The sequence below is a fragment of the Sapajus apella genome, unplaced genomic scaffold, assembly GCF_009761245.1.
Source record: "Sapajus apella isolate SASKATOON/1434 unplaced genomic scaffold, GSC_monkey_1.0 scaffold2, whole genome shotgun sequence".
NCBI classification, from domain to species: domain Eukaryota; kingdom Metazoa; phylum Chordata; class Mammalia; order Primates; family Cebidae; genus Sapajus; species Sapajus apella.
In genome coordinates this window covers 77923005-77942065 of record NW_022436942.1, presented here as the reverse complement: position 1 = coordinate 77942065, position 19061 = coordinate 77923005, and the positions used below count along the sequence as shown (strand labels likewise).

The 19061-nt window shown below is 47.1% G+C and overlaps 1 protein-coding gene and 1 pseudogene across 9 annotated transcripts in view; both read left to right on the top strand.

The window, feature by feature from the left end:
• Positions 1-18845, top strand: part of CIT (citron rho-interacting serine/threonine kinase) — a 193867-nt gene extending 175022 nt beyond the window's left edge. For 3 of the 8 annotated variants that reach the window (XM_032241364.1, XM_032241325.1, XM_032241349.1), the window contains 8 exons: positions 293-385; positions 3095-3203; positions 3302-3430; positions 4201-4281; positions 6659-6737; positions 6856-7035; positions 14532-14835; positions 16372-18845. In XM_032241364.1, coding sequence (XP_032097255.1) covers positions 293-385; positions 3095-3203; positions 3302-3430; positions 4201-4281; positions 6659-6737; positions 6856-7035; positions 14532-14835; positions 16372-16395 — 999 coding nt within the window. In that variant the 3' untranslated portion in view covers positions 16396-18845. The remainder of the gene's footprint in view (positions 1-292; positions 386-3094; positions 3204-3301; positions 3431-4200; positions 4282-6658; positions 6738-6855; positions 7036-14531; positions 14836-16371) is intronic. The other 5 variants (XM_032241375.1, XM_032241340.1, XM_032241332.1 and 2 more) reach the window with 4 other exon arrangements.
• On the top strand, positions 17279-18845 carry LOC116525524 (annotated as a pseudogene). Its single transcript, XR_004257711.1, has one exon. The product of XR_004257711.1 is annotated as an uncharacterized LOC116525524 (transcript).
• Positions 18846-19061: the final 216 nt, after the last annotated feature.

The window sequence follows — 19061 nt, the reverse complement described above, 5'->3', positions numbered from 1 at the left end:
CGATCTCCTGACCTTGTGATCCACCTGCCTCAGCCTCCCAAAAGGCTGGGATCACAGGCATGAGCCACCGTGCCCAGCCTTGAGATTTTTGATTGTCACAAATCGAAGTGCTGCAGCCATCTAGTGGGCCAAGGCCAGGGATACTGCTCATATCCCAGGACAGCCCTCCCTGCACCACATAGAAGGATGTGGTCTAAATCATCAGCGCTGAGGTTGAGAGCTTTTCCTAGTTTTGCCCCACAGCCGGTATCATGCTGGTGACAGTCTTCTTCTTTTCTTGGTTGCTTTTCAGATTGAGAATGGGCTCTGCATCTGTGCAGCAATGCCCAGCAAAGTTGTCATTCTCCGCTACAACGAAAACCTCAGCAAATACTGCATTCGGAAAGTAAGTTCTGGGTCTTGCCTTGGTTGAATGTGGGAAAGCCAGTCCTGCCAGTCTCAGCGAGCCAATGTGGAAGGTGCGCTGTCTTGGGACACAGCCTGGACCAGGTTCCTTCCACCCTGCAGTCCCTCAGCCTGGGGTGACCTCTGTAGTGAGTGAGATCCTTCCTTTATGGAGGATCCTCTGGGGCCACCAGTAGCTGTGGTTTCCCTCCTTGCTTTTCTTCTCCCATTTGCGAACTGCCTCCCCATCCAGGCCAGTGCATTCAGCCTTTTATTAGAGCAGAAGGTTGACTGACAGGAAGAGATACTGGAGACACTTCCTTCAAACCAGTGGAAAAAAGAAAGGGGCTCTTTCTAAGAAGCTAGCAGTCCCAGGTAGCACTTATCAGAATCTTTCTCAAGTTCTACAGGCTTCTATTAATATAACCTTCTGGAATAACCAGTGTTAGCACTATTTTGATATGTAATTAGAGAGCTGCTGCTCCTCGGAGCAGAGTGAGCTGTGGTGATGACTGCAGTGTGGATGAGATGTGTGTTAGATCCTTAAATCTGCCTGGCTTCTGGAGAATGCTGTCTGATGTCCCTACCTAGAGTGTCCCACTCCTCCTAAGCCTGATATATTTCTGATGCTTTCATGATTAGTCTCAAAAGTGAAATGAGGCCGGGTGCAGTGGCTCACACCTATAATTCCAGCACTTTGTGAGGCCGAGAAGGGTGGATCACTCGAGTTCAGGAGTTTGAGATCAGCCTGGCCAACATGGTGAAACCCTGTCTCTACTAAAAATACAAAAATTAGCTGGGTGTGGTAGCAAGTGCCTGTAATCTCGGCTACTTAGGAGGCTGAGGCAGGAGAATTGCTTGAACACGGGAGGTGAAGGTTGCAGTGAGCCAAGATTGTGCCACTGCACTCCAGCCTGGGCGGCAGAGCAAGACTCCATCTCAAAAAAGAGGTGGAATGAAGGGTGAATAATATATAAGGGTCATTACCTGTTAGAGAAACTGCTACATTCTGGGCAGGGTGTTGTTAGTTTAGTTTGCGTGTTCATTGAGTGCCCACCCTACTAGGGACTGAACTGGCTGTTTTTACAAACACCTTTCATAGCAGTTCAGAAAAGCAGAGATAGTTATTCCCAAATTTCAGGGAAGACACTGGAGCTGGCAGAAAATCCTCAGTTACAAAGTTGAGACCAAAACTGAAGTTTGATTTTTTTTTTCCACCATTTCGCTATGTCATGCTGCCTCCAAGTTTTCCCATACTTGGTAGGTGACCGAGAAGTGTTCAGTGATGATGATAATGCTCATTAGAATTTGAACTGTCAGCTTTAGGAAAATTCTCCGAAATCATTGCTGCTTTATGATTCCCAGCCACATATTTTGAATTGGTATGCCTGGTTTTTTGATGACATTAGTTGGCCTGAAAATAATCAGGAAGCAGATAATTAAGATGACAATAATAATGATCGTGATGATGACTGTATAGGTAAGACAGGTTCAAACTAGACACTTACAAGCTAGCAAAAAGAAGGAAACCAAAACCATTGCTGTTAACCACCACTGTTAATAGTTAGTGTATTTTTTCAGTCTTTTTTTTCATCTGATAAGAATGTTGTATTGTTCAAGGTCTGTCTCTTCATTGAATGGTGTTTCTTTTTTTTTTTTTTTGAGACGGAGTTTTGCCCTTGTCGCCCAGGCTGTAGTGTAATGGTGCGATCTCAGCTCATTTCAACCTCTGCTCCCATGTTCGAATGATTCTCCTGTCTCAGCCTCCTGAGTATCTGGGATTACAGGTGCCTGGCGCTAACTTTTTGTATTTTTAGTAGAGACAGATTTTCACCATGTTGGCCAGGCTGGTCTTGAACTCCTGACTGCAGGTGATCCACTTGCCTTAGCCTCCCAAAGTGCTGGGATTATAGGCGTGAGCCACTGCGCCTGGCCTGGAATGGTGTTTCTGACCCTGCCTTTTTTTTTTTGGCTGCAGTTTGATCTTCTTTTTTCTTTTCTTTTCTTTTTTTTTTAATTTTGAGATGGAGTCTCACTCTGTTGCCTAGGCTGGAGTGCAATGGCACAATCTCTGCTCACCATAACCTCCGCTTCCCAGGTTCAAGCAATTCTCCTGTCTTAGCCTCCTGAGTAGCTAGGACTATAGGTGCCCGCCACCATGCCTGGCTAGTTATTATTATTTTTGTATTTTTAGTAGGGACGGGGTTTCACTATGTTGGCCAGACTGGTCTTGAATTCCTGACCTCGTGATCTACCTGTCTTGGCCTCCCAAAGTGCTGGGATTACAGGCGTGAGCCACTGCGTCCGGCCTGATCTTATTTTCTTAGTCTTGGGGATGCATGTAACAATAGGAAGAGATAAGAAATGGATCACTGTTCATCCTAAGAGGCATGAAAGGTGAATGGGCCATGTGCAGTGGCTCATGCTTGTAATTCCAATGCTTTGGGAGGCTGAGGTGGGAGGATTCCTTGAGCCCAGGAGTTCAACGCTGCATTGAGCTACGATTGCACCACTGTACTCTAACCTAGGCGACAGAGCGAGATCTTGTCTCTAAAAAAAAAAAGATGAATGGCTTCTATGACAACGTGAACAAGCTTGGTGAGTTTTCTACAGGGCTTGTCTAGATGCTGTAGGGAGAAACAGAACAGCCGTGGACTTTGGCTGCCCTGCATTACCTCTCACATCCTTCTCTTCTGCCCTCGTGTCTCAGGAGATAGAGACCTCAGAGCCCTGCAGCTGTATCCACTTCACCAATTACAGTATCCTCATCGGAACCAATAAATTCTATGAAATCGACATGAAGCAGTACACACTTGAGGGTAGGGCCTGCATCCTCTTTCCCACCCCAGCTGTGGCTCAGGCCGTACTGAGACTTGGAACTCATTCCTGAAGCCCCACTTCTCGCCTGCCTTTACAGAATTCCTGGATAAGAATGATCATTCCTTGGCACCTGCTGTGTTTGCTGCCTCTTCCAACAGCTTCCCTGTCTCGATCGTGCAGGTGAACGGCGCAGGGCAGCGAGAGGAGTACCTGCTGTGTTTCCACGGTGAGTCATGGCTGTGCCCGCTGCCTTTTTGGATGCTCATGGACACGAGGGACCCATGAGCGTTTGGAGGATGGTACCTGGGGCTCTGGAGCAGATAGGTTTGTCTGGGGGTACCGAGGACATCCTTCCAGCACCGTGAAGGCCCCTTGGGGATGCTCCTCTCCACCACCAGATACTAGTGTGGTCTAACTCAATCACATTTTCTACAAAGAGCTGGCAGTTTTTTCCTCGTCCATCCCTTGCTCTTTCTTTCTCTCCCTTTCTTTTACTCTTTCTTCCTTTGCCCTTATTTCGCCCTTCCTTCCCCTCCCCTCCCCTTCCCTCCTCTCCCCTCCCCTTCCCTTCCCTCCTCTCCCCTCCCCTTCCCTTCCCTCCTCTTCCCTCTCCTCCCCTCCCTTTTGTTTCTTTCTTTCCTTGAGTCTGTCTTTTTCTTTGTTTCATTCTTTTCTTTCTTCTTTCCTGGGTCTTTCCATCTTTCCCTCTCTGTCTCTCCTCCTTCCTCTGATCGCTTCATTCCCCACCTCCCTGTCTCTTTCTCTGTCCCTCTCCTCCTATTTCTTTCCTCCTTTTCACTTGAGTCTTCTTTCTTCAATAAAACTTAGTAAATTAAAAAAATCCCTCATTTTTAATAAAGCTGAGCGCTGGCTCAGCAGAGGGCCTCTGGTTTTCACAGTGAGTCCCATCGGCTCTGCTCCTTGTTCTCCCATCACCCTGTGCATCACTGATACCCTGGGCTGTGCTAATGCCTGTATGCTCTTGACACCTTGCAGAATTTGGAGTGTTCGTGGATTCTTATGGAAGACGTAGCCGGACAGACGATCTCAAGTGGAGTCGCTTACCTTTGGCCTTCGGTATGTGAGGCTCGGTGTGGGGGCTTCTCTTTTGCCAGCAGCTGGGGTCCTGGAAAAGAATTGCACATGGAATTTTTTTTTTTTTCCTAAGCACTGTGCATGTGAATTTCCACTGGATACCAAGTGCCGTGTGTAACAGTCACCTGGAGAACTGTTTATGGAAAGATTCTGAGGCTCGGTGAAGAGCTGCCTAAGGCAGATCCACCAGCCCGCAATCCCAGCTCTGGGGAATATTTGCTAGACTTTCATGTTAGAAAGGAGACCAATCCCCTGTGGATTTATTTCAGTCATTTCCAAAGGCTGCATAGTGTCCCATGGCATAGCTGAATACCTGTTCATTTAACCAGTTCTAATTAGGCGAAGCAGTAAGGTCATGCCTGTTTTTTTTTTTTTTTTTTTTTTTTTTTGGGTAAGTGTAAATAACACTGCGGTGAACATCCTAGTACTAATCTTTTTGCACTTGTCAGATAGTACCCCCTGATTATAAGTTTCTGAAGTGGAACTGTTGGGTCAAAGACCAAACACACACATACATACAAATATGTACATACATATCTGTGTGAATGTTCTGAAATGCTGTTGTGGCCCTAATACCCTTCAAGGCTATTTTGTTTCTCTATTGCTGCATAACAAGCCATCTGAAAGCTTAGCGACTTAAAACAACAGCTCATCATTGGCCCTGACTCTGTGGCTTCACTGGACCGTCCTGCTTCATATGGTATCAGCAGGGCCACTGGGACAACTAGAAAGCCCTAGACAGTGTCACAAACATGGCATGCGATGAGTGCTGGCCATAATGTGGGCGCTTAACTGTGGCTGGTGGCCGGAGGCCTTGCTGCTTTCCATGCGGGCTTCTTCCAAGAACACAGAAATAGAAGCTGGCAAGCCTGCTCACTTCCACCACATTCTACTGATTAGAGCAGACCCCACGGTCAGCCCAGATTTAAGGCCAAGGAACTGTACCAGGGCACACATACTAGGAAAAAAAAAGTGACTTTAAAAAGTTGAATACCAGGTCTTCCCACCAGGAATAATAGTGCCTTTTCCCTTTAAGGCAGAAAACAGTTCTAGTCCTGACTGCTCTAGTTTCAGTGACACTGTGATACAGAGATAGAGTATTAAGAAGACCAGCAATGTCTATGGCTGGGCTGGGTGGCTCACACCTGTAATCCCAGCACTTTGGGAGGCTGAGGTGGGTGGATCACCTGAGATCGGGAATTCGAGACCAGCCTGACCAACATGAAGAAGCCACGTCTCTACTATCAATACAAAAAAATTAGCCGGGCGTGGTGGCGTGTACCTATAATCCCAGCTACTTTGGAGGCTGAGGTAGGAGAATCACTTGAATCCAGGAGGCAGAGGTTGCGGTGAGCCTCGATTGCGTCATTGCATTCCAGCCTGGGCAACAAGAGTGAAACTCCATTTCCAAAAAAAAAAAGATCAGCAATGTCTAAATATCTATGAACCCAGCCTTTTTAAAAATCGAATCATTTGAAGATGTTTACAATCAGTTTTGAAAGGTATACAATGAAAACTCTCACCTAGAGTGTCCCTCTCCCAAATTCTCCATCCCACTTCCTCCAAAGAAAAAAGCTCTTATGAGTTTCTTATCCTTCCAGTACTTTATGCAAATACTAGCACATAATAAAATATATACATTCTTTTTCCCACCTTTTAAAAAATCAGTAAGGTAGCATACCTCCCACATTATTCTGAACCTTGCTTTATGCACTGAACAATGTTCCTTGGACATTTTTTTCATATCTGTACAAAGAGAGCTTCTTCATGCACGTTTACAGCTGTGTAGAATTCCATAGATGTATTATAGTTTTTTTTTTTTTTTTTTGAGAGACCAAATCTTGCTTTGTTGCCCAGGCTAGAGTGCAGTGGTATGATCTCGGCTCACTGCAACTTCCCCACAGCCCCAGGTTCAAGCAATTCTCCTGCCTCAGCCTCCCGATTAGCTGGGATTACAGGCACATGCCACCATACCCAGCTAATTTTTTGTATTTTTAGTTGAGACAGGGTGTTACCATGTTATCCAGGCTGGTCTTGAACTCCTGACTTCAGGTGATCCAACTGCCTTGACCTCCCAAAGTGCTGGGATTATGAGCCACCATGCCCAGCCAGATGTATTAAAATTTATTTAACCAATCCCCTACACTATACACTTGTTTTCCATCTTCTGCTGTAACAAACTACACGGCAGTGAATATCCTCACACATGCATGGTTATTCTGGCCCATTGATATGTATTTGTTGGGTGAATTGCTTTACATGGGATTACTGGGTCAAAGAATGCATTGCAGCTAGATTTTGATTTTCCCTCTTTTCATCATTCTTTGGCCCGCACTCTTCCTGCATGGTGATCACACAGCCTACAGAGAACCCTATCTGTTTGTGACCCACTTCAACTCACTCGAAGTAATTGAGATCCAGGCACGCACCTCGGCAGGGTAAGCATTTTCCTCCCATGCTTGGAAAACCTTAGCTGTTGGGGTAGGTGTTGGGGCTGGCTGCACCCTTCCTAACCTACCTAGCAATGAAGGTAACTGGAACTCTGGGACTCTGCAGGACCCCTGCCCGAGCGTATCTTGACATTCCGAACCCGCGCTACCTGGGCCCTGCGATCTCCTCGGGAGCGATTTACCTGGCGTCCTCATACCAGGATAAATTACGGGTCATTTGCTGCAAGGGAAACCTCGTGAAGGAGTCCGGAACTGAACACCACCGGGGCCCTTCCACCTCCCGCAGGTAACCAGATTCTCCTCTTCCTCATTACTGGGGCCAGCATGCTTTTCTGCAAGGCAGAAGGAAATGTTGAATGATTCCCAGTTGCCACTTTGTCCTTAAGCCCAAACCACTCATTTGTTTGCGATCTGTGGCACTGAAATGACACTGATCATTGTGAGCATCAGGAGGGTTAGAAAATAACACCTTGTAAAAGTCAGAGGGGAGAGGTCTGATCATTCTCTCATGGGTATTTTCATTGGCTCGATGAGAAATGGAGTGCGCATAGGGCATCGATTACTTTCGCAGGTATTTTGTGGTGCTAGCTGTTGGACTTGTGGGAGAGGAATAATGGTGAATAAACCAGACATCGCCCCTCCCTGATGGCACTCACAGCCCAGTGGGAGAGAGATGCCAGCAATCAGATTAGAGCATGGACAAATGAGGCTCTGGTGGGGTGGTTTAAAGCCTGGATGTGGAAGTGAGGGAGGATTTCCCATCGATATGAGGTGGGGGCAGGGGAACCAGTGAGGGGTGCTCAGGTGGGAGGGAAGGCATGCCATGCCTAGAGGCCCACAGGTGTGAGGCGGTGAGAACAGGCCAGAGACTCCCAGGCAGCTGGTGCCTTCCCTGGAATGCAAGACCTTCTGAACAGGATTGGACTGAAACAGCCGTTTATAAAGAAGCAGTTAAATAAGTTGAAGTACAGCACAGGAAGGAATGTGATGCAGGCATCCGGGGAAAAATGAATGAAGAACTAACTACTTCTCACACTGACACAGAGCAGTCTCCAAGACACATCAAGGCACAGGAGAGTATGCAGAATATGCTGCCGCTTGTATTAGAAAGGAGGGGAGGCGGTGCAGTAGCTGACACCTATGATCTCAGCACTTTGGGAGGCCAGGGCGGGTAGATCACTTGAACCCAGGAGTTCAAGACCAGACTGGGCAACGTGGTGAAACCCCATCTCTACAAAAAATACAAGAATTAGCCAGGTATGGTGGTGTGTGCCTGTAGTCCCAGCTACTCAGGAGGCTGAGGTGGCAGGATTGCTGGAGCCCGGGAGGCGGAGGTTGTAGTGAGCTAAGATCACTCCACTATACTCCAACCCGGGCACAGAGTAAGACCCTATCTCAAAACCAAAAAAGGAGGGGAAGGGCACTTCCAGAATGCCACAGTAAGGACCTCTGACAACCTGTTTCTCCATAAAAGCAACAAGATCACTGGCAATCATCAAAATCAACTTTTCAGAGCTCTGGAAATTAACCCTAGCCCTGTGAGTGGTCACTCTCGAGGCAGGATGGAACCAAAAGAGTCACGGGCACATGGTTATTGGGTACCTCTGCTTTTCCAGCAAGTTCCTGGGATCAAAACCATGCTGAGCAAACATGTTGCAAGAAAAGGCCTCTTTGTAAAAGGCATTCTTTTTACATTTTATTTTAAAAATTTTACTTTTTTCTTTTTGAATTGATAATCCAATCACAGGGCACAGAATTCAAAGGATAAAAAGGATGTCCAGCATAGAGCCTCTCTTCTGGCTTTCTCTTGCCTCCTAACTCTCCTGAGGTCCCCGCCCGGGAAGGAACCAATTTTTTGAAGTTTTCATGTTTCCATTTACAGATCCTTTATGCCTGTACATCCAGCCTTCTCCATCTATAGGTTATGCCTCTGTAGATTCAACATACCACGGATTGAAAATATTTGAAAAAATAATTGTGTTTGTACTGCACATGTCCAGGCTTTTACAAATTGTTATTATTCCCTAATATTAACAGAGCATTTACATTGTATTAGGTGTTATAAGTAATCTAGAGACGATTTAAAGTATATAATAGAATGTGTGTAGGTTATATGCAAATGCCCGCCACCCTCCCTTTTGGAGACACGGTCTCCGTTGTCTAGGGTGCAACGCAGTGATACGATCACAGCTTACTGCAGCCTCGACCTCCCTGGGCTCAGGTGATCCTCCCACCTCAGCCTACTGAGTAGCTGGAATTACAGGCATGCGCCACCACACCAGGGTAATTTGTTTTGATTTGATTTGTTTTGTTTTGGTTTTTTGAGACACAGTCTCACTCTGTTGCCCAGGCTAAAGTGCAGTGGTGCGGTCTCTGCTCACTGCAACCTCTGCCTCCCAGGTTCAAGCGATTCTCTTGCCTCAGCCTCCTGAGCAGCTGGGATTACAGGCACCTGCCACCATGCCCAGCTAATTTTTTGTATTTTTAATAGAGATGGGGTTTCACCATATTGGTTAGACTGGTCTTGAACTCCTGACCCCGTGATCTGCCTGCCTCAGGCTCCCAAGGCGCTGAGATTACAGGCGTGAGCCACTGTTCTCAGCCCTAATTTTTGTATTTTTTGTAGAGATGAGGCTTTGTCATGTTGCCCAGGCTGGTCTCAAACTCCTGGACTCAAGTGATCCACCTGCCTCAGCCTCCCAAAGTGCTAGGTTTATAGGCATGAACCTGCATCTGGCCCTACACCAGTTAATATAAGAGACGTGAGCATCCACAGATTTTGGTCCACAGGAAGTCCTAGAACCAGTTCCCCAGGCCACCAAGGGACGACTGTACAAACAAATGGACAGAGGCAGATCCAATGCCCTGAGAGTGGGCCTTTTCCAGGGAGTGTAGCTAGGCAGGTCAGATAGCGACAGTTTTCTGGGGATGGGGCATCTGGGGAGCGTTGATCCTGATCTGCTCCCTCCAGTGGCTACTAGACTTCTGGTTTCACAGCTACTGTGGGTCCAAGGACATTGGTTTCAATTCTACTGCAGATCTGGGGAGAGGGGAGTGGGTATAGGGCAAGTTAAAATGTCACAAAACTTTCAGCTCTTGCTGAGATTCCTTTGTTTGCCTTGCATAAACACTGTTTGGACTGTTGCAGGCCTTTCTTGCAACACATTTATTCAGCATGGTTTTGATCCCAGGAACTTGCTGAAAAAGCAGAGGTGCCCAATAACCATGTGCCCGTGACTCTTTTGGTTCTATCCTGCCGCGAGAGTGACCACTTACAGGGCTTGAATTACAGTTCAAGTTAATTTCCAGAGCTCTGAAAAATTGATTTTGATAATTGCCAGTGACCTTGTTGCTTTTATGGAGAAACAGGTTGTCAGAGGTCCTTACTGTGGCATTCTGGAAGTGCCCTTCCCCTCCTTTTTTGGTTTTGAGATAGGGTCTCACTCTGTGCCCAGGCTGGAGTACAGCGGCGCTATCTTGACTCACTGCAACCTCTGCCTCTCGGGCTTAAGAGATCCCCTGACTTCAGCTCCCCGTCAAGTGGCTGGGACTGTAGGCTCCTGCCACCACACCTGGCTATTTTTTGTAGAGACCGGGTTTCGCCGCGTTGCCCAGGCTGGTCTTGAACTCCTGGGCTCAAGCGATTTGCCTGCCCTGGCCTCCCAAAGTGCTGGGATTATAGGTGTGAGTCACCGCACGCGACCTCCCCTCCTTTTTTTTTTTTTTGGTTTGTTTGGAGACCGAGTTTCACTCTTGGTGCTCAGCCTGGAGTACAATGGCATGATCTTGGCTCACCGCAACCTCTGTCTCCTGGGTTCAAGCGATTTTCCTGCCTCAGTCTCCCAAGTAGCTAGGATTACAGGCATGCACCGCCATGCCCGGCTAATATTTGTATTTTTAATAAGATGGGGTTTTACCACATTGCCCAGGCTGGTCTTGAACTCCCAACCTCAGGTGATCCGCCTGTCTTGGCCTCCCAAAGTGCTGGGATTACAGGCATGAACCACCACGCTTGGCCTTCCCCTCCTTGTTAATACAAGCGGCAGCATATTCTGCATACTCTCCTGTGCCTTGATGTGTCTTGGAGATTGCTCCATATCAGCGTGAGAAGTAGTTCTTCATTCATTTTTCCCTAGATGCTCGCATCACATTCCTTCCCAGGAAGGAATTTGTTTAACTGCTTCTTCGTCAATGGCTGTCTGAGTTGTTTCCAGTCTGTTGCTGCAATAAATGACTTTCTCCTTACATCATTTTACATGCTGAGGAATCTATCTGTAGGATAAATTCCTAGGCAAGGAATGAATGGGTGATGGCTGATGTGCATTTGTAAATCTGATGGACAGTGTGGAGTTTCCTGTCCTGAAGGCTTCTCTTGTTTGCAGTCCCACCAGCTGCGTGTGGAAGTGGGACGAGCCTCCTTCTGACACAGTGCTGGGGGCCAGATCCAGCTCAAGGTATAGGAAATTTGAAACCTTGGCCTGAGAAGAAGGCCTGAGATTATTTACCCCAGTGAATAATAAAATGATCTAAGATAATCTTCTGGACGGGTTTACCAGTCCTGTGTGTCTACCCTATAAATAGTTATGTGGACCCTGTACCGTGTGGCTGGGACACATTCTTCTTATGTATTAAGAAAACATTCTTAATACATGTGTAGAAAGCCTTCTTCTTCTATATTCCAGGGGCCCATAATTTGGTGGAAGAACCACAGCTAATATTACAGAATACTACGCCCTTGGGCAAGACTGTCCTAATGAGTAGTCTCTCTTTTGTGGATGTATAGGAATTAATCTGAAATGTCTGGTTAGTGTGGTTTTAGCCCGAGGAACTTGCTGAAAAACCAGAAGTGCCAATAATTAAATGCTCCTAACTCTTGGCTTGGTCCTGCCTCAAGAGTGCCTGCCTAGCGCGCCACAGTCCTCCCCTGAAAATGTCTAGATCTTCTTTAAGTAGTTCCCAAGTCATGCCAGAAACAGATTGAAGTATTGTAATTAGATTTTTTTCCTCCGTTGTCTCAGTAGGTAGGTGGCGAGGCACCTTGCTTTTGAGACCACAGTCTCTCAAAGCAGTTGCTTACTGTGTGGTCCACACAGTTCCAGTTCCTAGGAATGAGGGGCAGAAACATGTGTTTGCTTTCCCATGGCTGCCAGGCATGTCTGAAAAATCAGTAGTTACTTATCTCTCGGCTTATAGGACGATCTTTTGGTTGCTGGCTTCTTCGGGCAGTTGAGAATGTAGAAGGCCAGCTTGGCTGGGTCTAATTCGCTGCAGGCTTTGTTGCCTTGGTCTGTTAAGCAGGGCAGGAAATGTAACTCTTTGCCAAAAAAACCATAAAATTGATGTGGTAGATTATGGATCATTAATGGATAAGGAGATGGAAGACTGCCCACTTGGCTTGGAATGATGGGTGTGTTCCTTCCTTCCGTTAATCTCAGCTGACGACCTCAATGGCCTTCCTTGAGCAATACTTCTTCCCATGGGCAGTGAGGACTCCCATTTGTTTTATGATAGCCCTGTGGACACATCGTATCATTTCTCTTCCATTACCAGTAGGCTTAATGTAGTTCTGCTATTCAAAATTTATTTTTTTATTTGTCCTCCAGATTTTAAAGCCATATGGCTAGAGATGAATATAAACCTTGATTTCAAGATGTTGAAATCTGAGTTATCTTAAATCTTAGCACAGACAGGAGTTCTGGCCTTCTGAGCATTTGCTGTCTGAATCTCCCAACGTTAAGAGTTGCATGGGAAACCAAGAGCGTGGCATGAAACTGTTCACTGTGAACTAAGCCCCTATGAAGTTATCTCTGCACACCAACCTCTGTGTTTTACTGTAGAGCAGGAATTGGCAAACTTTTTCTGTACAGGTCTAGGCGGTATTTTTGGCTTTGTGAGCCATATGGTCTCTGTCTCAGCTGCTCTACCCTGTTGTGGCCATGCGGAAGCAGCTGTAAGACAATGCATAACCAGATGGGCATGGCTCCATTCCAATAAAACTTTATTTATAAAAGCAGGCGTCTTCCGGATTTGGCCCTCAAGCCTGTTCTAGAGTCTGTCCTTCACAGTGGGACACTGTCTTTGCTGTTGCTTCTCAATTATGGACATTGACAGAGGCGGCTCTGATAGTTAGACCAATAATTGAAGAAAAAAATGAACAAGTTGATAAAATGATAGCCTCTTCCAAAGAGAAGGATTTAAATATCAAGGATTACGATAGTCCTTTGGGAAAACCACAGATGCTCTAATTTTTTTTTTTTTTTAATTTTTAGTTTTACTTTTTAAGAAGCAGGGTCTTGCCATATTGTGCGGGCTGGTCTCGAACTACTGGGCTCAAGTGATTCTCCTTCCTCAGCCTTCCTAATAGCTAGGATTACAGGCATGCATCACCATGCCCAGCTTTTTCTAATGTTTTTGAAGAGCCTTCTTTAGGATCTTAGTGCAAAAGTCCAATGTGTCCAACGTTGATGTCAGAGCATGTTAGCAACAATTTTGTTGAGAGAATTAGCCCAAAACAAATGATTCTGTGATTCATACTTGGTTCATTTTTGGAATCAGCATGTAATTGCATTGTAATTTCAATACTAAAAATATCTAGCATAAAATAAGTTTGTTTTCTAAGTAAGATAAAGCCTCAATTAAACAAAATATGTTTTCAAGTAATATTCACCATAAATTTTTCCCCCATTTTAAGTAGGGTCTTTTCCAAGCACAAATTATGCTAAGATAACAGGGACCCTAGTACTTTTTCAGCTTGTCAGAGGTGGGAAAGAATGGACTCAGAAGGCCACATTGTGTTTCTGGGTCTTACTATATCTTCAGAGATGGAGTTTGGGCCTTGGGTCTGCTGAAATCTTCATTTGAAATATCCAGGCCAGGAGTGGGTGGAGGGTTGAGTTGGGTCATACAAAAAGATCCCAGTGTTTTCAACTGTTTGGTTACTAATGATTAACCTTTGGGGCCTGGGACATTTTCTGAGCCCACTCTACTGTTTTTGTCTGCCCTGCTCAGTTTCCTGACTATATCAGGCCTGACCCCTATACCTCTCGGTCGTCTTATGACCATGACTGAGAATTATCAACCTTCTGAGCATCTGCATTCGTATCAGGTGCCAGAGAGACTCCTGGAAAGCCACCTGTGGGGAGAGGCGACCAAACACCAGGCCCAGGAGTGGGACAGACAAGTCAGTTAACAGTGATGAGGACAGGGTTTCCCCAAACTGTTCCCTTGCACTGAGGGTCTTGGTGGGTCTCTGACTTCTCGGTCTTAGCAGGCTGACCTCCTAGATGAAGATGTCCTTCTGTGCCTTCTAGCCTCTGGAAAATACTAGGTCAGTAGGATATAGTATGGGGCTTATGACATCAAACTGGTCTTTATTGGAATCCCAGCTCTACCACTCATTAGCTCAGGCAAACCACTCCTGTCTGTCCCCATTTTCTTGCCTGTACAGTGAGGGTCATACTTGTTCATAACTCAAGAGCTGCTGTGATGATTTAATGAGATAATGAGAGATGGCAGGTGAAGTGCTTAGCACAGGGCTGGCACAGAGTAGGTGCTCAGTAAATGAAAGCCTGAACGGAGACCAGGAAGGTGGGTTTTCTTTTGTTGCCTCTTTGCTCTCTGACCCGTCTTTGCTACCAAAATCAAAGTAGCAAAGTCCGAGGAACTCCAGGTCTAATCTCTTGATCGGTGGTGAGGCTGGGTGAAGGGGTTGCTCAGGGAAGTCGGAAAATGCCACGCTGGGGTTGTGACCTCGCAGCTCCCTATGTTACTCTATGTCGCCAGCAGCCCCAACAAGCGAGGCCCGCCCACATACAACGAGCACATCACCAAGCGTGTGGCCTCCAGCCCAGCGCCGCCCGAAGGCCCCAGCCACCCCCGAGAGCCAAGCACACCCCACCGCTACCGTGAGGGGCGGACCGAGCTGCGCAGGGACAAGTCTCCTGGCCGCCCCCTGGAGCGGGAGAAGTCCCCCGGCCGGATGCTCAGCACGCGGAGAGAGCGGTCCCCCGGGAGGCTGTTTGAAGACAGCAGCAGGGGCCGGCTGCCTGCGGGAGCCGTGAGGACCCCGCTGTCCCAGGTTAACAAGGTAAGGCAGCGTTCCGAGGCCTGCGTGTCTGTTGTGGAGGCCAGGAGTGACTTGGGGAACTGGGGCCCCCACAGGGCCACTGTTTAAAAAAGGAAGTCCATGACTGTAATTCAGACTTTGTGAGACACAGAAGTTTAGGAAGAAAATGTACATTAAGAAATAGCTTCCTAAGCAAATGGATAACACGTGTGTGATTAAAAAGGAATAGATATGTGTGTATAACTCAAAATATAATAGCTACCAAAAAATATGTTTTCCCCTTCTCCAGAGGCAAATGGTAGCAGTTTCTAGAGCTATTCCATGCATACCAGCAAATATATCTGCGTGCTCTCCTTTTTAAAACACAAATGACAGACAGCATCCTGTCCATGCTTTACTTTTTTCAAACATACCTATAGATTCACACACATACACTTTTTTTTTTTTTTTTTTTTTTGAGAGAGAGCATCTTGTTCTGTTACCCAGACTGGAGTGCAGTGGTATGATTATAGCTCATGGCAGCCTCGAATTCCTGGACTCAAAGGATCCTCCCACTTCAGCCTCCTGAGTAGCTGGGAATATGGGCTGTAGCCGCCATGTCTGGTTAATATTTCCCCATTTTTTTTTTCAGAGACAGGGTCTTACTATGTTGCCCAGGCTGGAGTGCAGTGGCATGATCATAGCTCACCACAGCCTTGAACTCCTGGGCTTGAGCGATCCTCCAGCCTCAGCCTCCTGAAAGCTGGGACTATAGGCTCAAGCCACCATCTGTCTAATTCCCATCCCCACCCCCACCCCACCCTTTTTATTTTTTTTAGAGACAGAATGTCAATCTGTTGCCTAGGCCGGTCTTGAACTCCTGGGCTCAAGCAATCCTCCCACTTTGGCCTCCCAAAATGCTGGGATTACAGGCGTGAGTCACCACGCTCGGCCCACACATGTATATATAAATTGTTTTTCTGGAAGGCTACACAGAAAGTGTTCACAGTGGTTGCCTTCCAGAAGAACTTTGAACTTTTGGAAATTTTTAAATCATGTGCATGAATTATCTGTGTAATTTTTAGGCTTGCGATTGAGGAGATGGATGGGTGTTGAAAAGAAGGGGCCCCCACAGGCAGGGGATGACTCAAGCGCTTGGTGCCTCCTCAGCAGGCTAGGCGGGCCAAGGAGCCACCTTTCTGCCACTTGGGGCTGATTTTCTGGGTGGCATTCTTCTTCTGATGCCACCTGCAGTTCACCTGCTGGTACAGAAAGAAGGAAACACCATCCATATGGCTTCTTATCCCCCTGATTGACCCATGAAACTGTGTACGTGCGTACAATGCTTACAGCAACACAGGTACACAGCTTTGGGATTTTCCAGTGAGTTTCACTCCCTGACTTACCCCAGGCTTTGAGGGCTGGCTCTGGAGTGGGTGCTGCCCTGCCAAGCACTCACTGCTAACTGCTGAAGGGGGTAGCCCAGGGGCTGCAAATTCCCATTTGCATCATGCAAGGTGAGCACAGCAACTTCTGGCCTCGGGTGGCTAACACTCCTCCTCCTGGTTTCACCCCTAGGTCTGGGACCAGTCTTCAGTATAAATCTCAGCCAGAGAAACCAACTCCTCATCTCAATCTGCAGGAAAATACCAAACACACTATGGAACTCTGCTGATGGGGACCCCAGCGCCCACGTGCTCAGCCACCCTCTGGCTCAGCGGGGCCCAGACCCACCTCGGCACGGACACCCCTGTCTCCAGGAGGGGCAGGTGGCTGAGGCTCTTCGGAGCTGTCAGCGCTCAGTGCCTGCCCTGGGCACCTCCCTGCAGTCATCTCTTTGCACTTTGTTACTCTTTCAAAGCATTCACAAACTTTTGTACCTAGCTCTAGCCTGTACCAGTTAGTTCATCAAAGGAAACCAACCGGGATGGTAACTACAACGTGGTTAGAATCCTAATTAGATACTTTAAGATCCTAGGATTGGTTGGTTTTTCTTTTTTTTTTTTGGTTTCTTTCCCTTTTTTTTTTTTTTTTTTTTTTTAAAGACAACAAAATTCTTAATAGATTTGAATAGCAACGTATTTCCTGTTGTAATCATTTTTAGCTAGATCACACCATCGGGTCTTTGCTACCGAAGCGTAGTGTAGAGGAGTCCCGGTCAGTCGGCCAGCCTCCTGAGCCACGTAGGTTCATTCTTGTTCCTGTCCATTCTCATAGATGGCCCTGCTTTCCCCAGGGTGACATCGTAGCCAAATGTTTACTGTTTTCATTGCCTTTTATGGCCTTGACAACTTCCCCTCCCACCAGCTGAGAATGTATGGAGGTCAACGGGCCTCAGCTCGGAAGCAGTGACTTGGGGCCAAGGGACCTCGAGACGCTTTCCTTCCCCGCCCCCCCCCCCGGCATCATCTCCCCAGCCTGCTGTTCCCGCTTTCCATGTAGCTTTGGCCAGGAAAGCATGCAATAGACTTGCTCGGAGCCCAGCACTCCTGGGTCTCGGGGTCAGGGAGGGGACGGGGGCACCCACCTCCTGTCTGTGATGGCATGTTGTTCCCCACTCTGGGATGGGGAAGAGGCCTGTCGGGAGTTCTGCATGGCGGTCCACTGCATGTGCTGCCCCCTTGGGTTGCTCTGCCAATGTATTACTACCATCCCATAGCTCCTGCCGAATTGAGACCCTCTGACGACTTGCCGACTAACTGGCCACCACGAGCTGCAGTCTGTAGCACTGAACAAACAAAAAAAACGCTCAAGCCTTACGACCAGAGAAGGATTTCAGCAAACCACCACCTCCCACTCAATGTCCCCTCCAAACTTCACACTTCCCTGCCTGCTGAGGATGACTCTGTTCACACCCCACCCAGCGCGGTTCTACCCCACGAAACTGTGACTTCCCAAACGAGCCTTTCCCTAGGGGTACACCTAAGACCAGGAAGTTGGAGAAAGCAGCCGCAGCTCAATACTCTTCCAGCTCTGCCCGGGTTGGGAAGTCCTTAGGTGCAGTGCGGCTCCCACTGGGTCCCTGGAGCCTCCGATTAGAGTATGAAATTCCTGGCAACTGGTATAGAATCGACCTAGAGGCTTTGCAGTTGGCAAGCTAACTTGCGGCCTTATTTCTGCCTTTAATCTCCCACAAGGCGTCTGTTGCTTTGGGTCCTCCATGACTCTTAGGCCCGCCTCAAAAACCCAGGCAACCTCCTAGGTAGGCTCAAAGGTAGACCCATTTCCACCGCAGCAGGTGAACACGACCGTGTTTTCAATCGTGTGTCCACAGTTCAGATCCCTTTCCCGATTGCAGCCTGGCCTGCATCCCGGCTCCTTCCTGCTCGTGTCTTAACCTAAGTGCTTTCTTGTTTGAAACGCCTACAAACCTCCATGTTCCTAGGTCCTCTGGCAAATGCCCTGCTGTTGCGTTTTATGTGTTGCTTGGACTCTGTGGGGTCATCCTCCCTCCCCTCCCGTCCCCAGGGCAGATTTGATTGAATGTTTGCTGAAGTTTTTGTCTCTTGGTCCACAGTATTTGGAAAGGTCACTGAAAATTGGTCTTTCAGTCTTGGCATTTCATTTAGGATCTTCATGAGAAATGGGCTTCTTGAGGCCTGAAAGTGTATATTGTGTGTCTCATCTGTGAACTGCTTCCTGCTATATAGAACTAGCTCAAAAGACTGTACATATTTACAAGAAACTTTATATTCGTAAAAAAAAAAAAGAGGAAATTGAATTGGTTTCTACTTTTTTATTGTACAAGGTGCATTTTTCAACACTTACTTTTGGTTTCAATGGTGGTAGTTGTGGACAGCCATCTTCACTGGAGGGTGGGGAGCCTCGTGTGACCACCAGGATGCCAGCAGGAAATATCGTAAAACAAAATTGCAGTCAAAAGCTTATTAGCATCAATCAAGATTCTAGGTCTCCAAAAGTACAGGCTTTTTCTTCATTACCTTTTTTATTCAGAAGGAGGAAGAGAACACAAGGAATGATTCAAGATCCACCTTGAGAGGAATGAACTTTGTAGTTGAACAATAGTGAAATAAAGCAATGATCTAAAAGTATGTGCTTTAGTGCGATGACCTCTTCTTTGAGAGACCATGAAAAATACCTCTCACCAGCGTTGTCAATAGAGGTGTATTCTCATGGATGGGACCTTCTTTATGTAGCGGGAAGGGTAGTTTCCTCTACAGTGGGATAGGGGATGCCACGTGATGGTTAGGGCACGCTGCTATTCTGGAATTAAGAGAATGGCGGCATTCTCTGCCAAGAGTGTGACA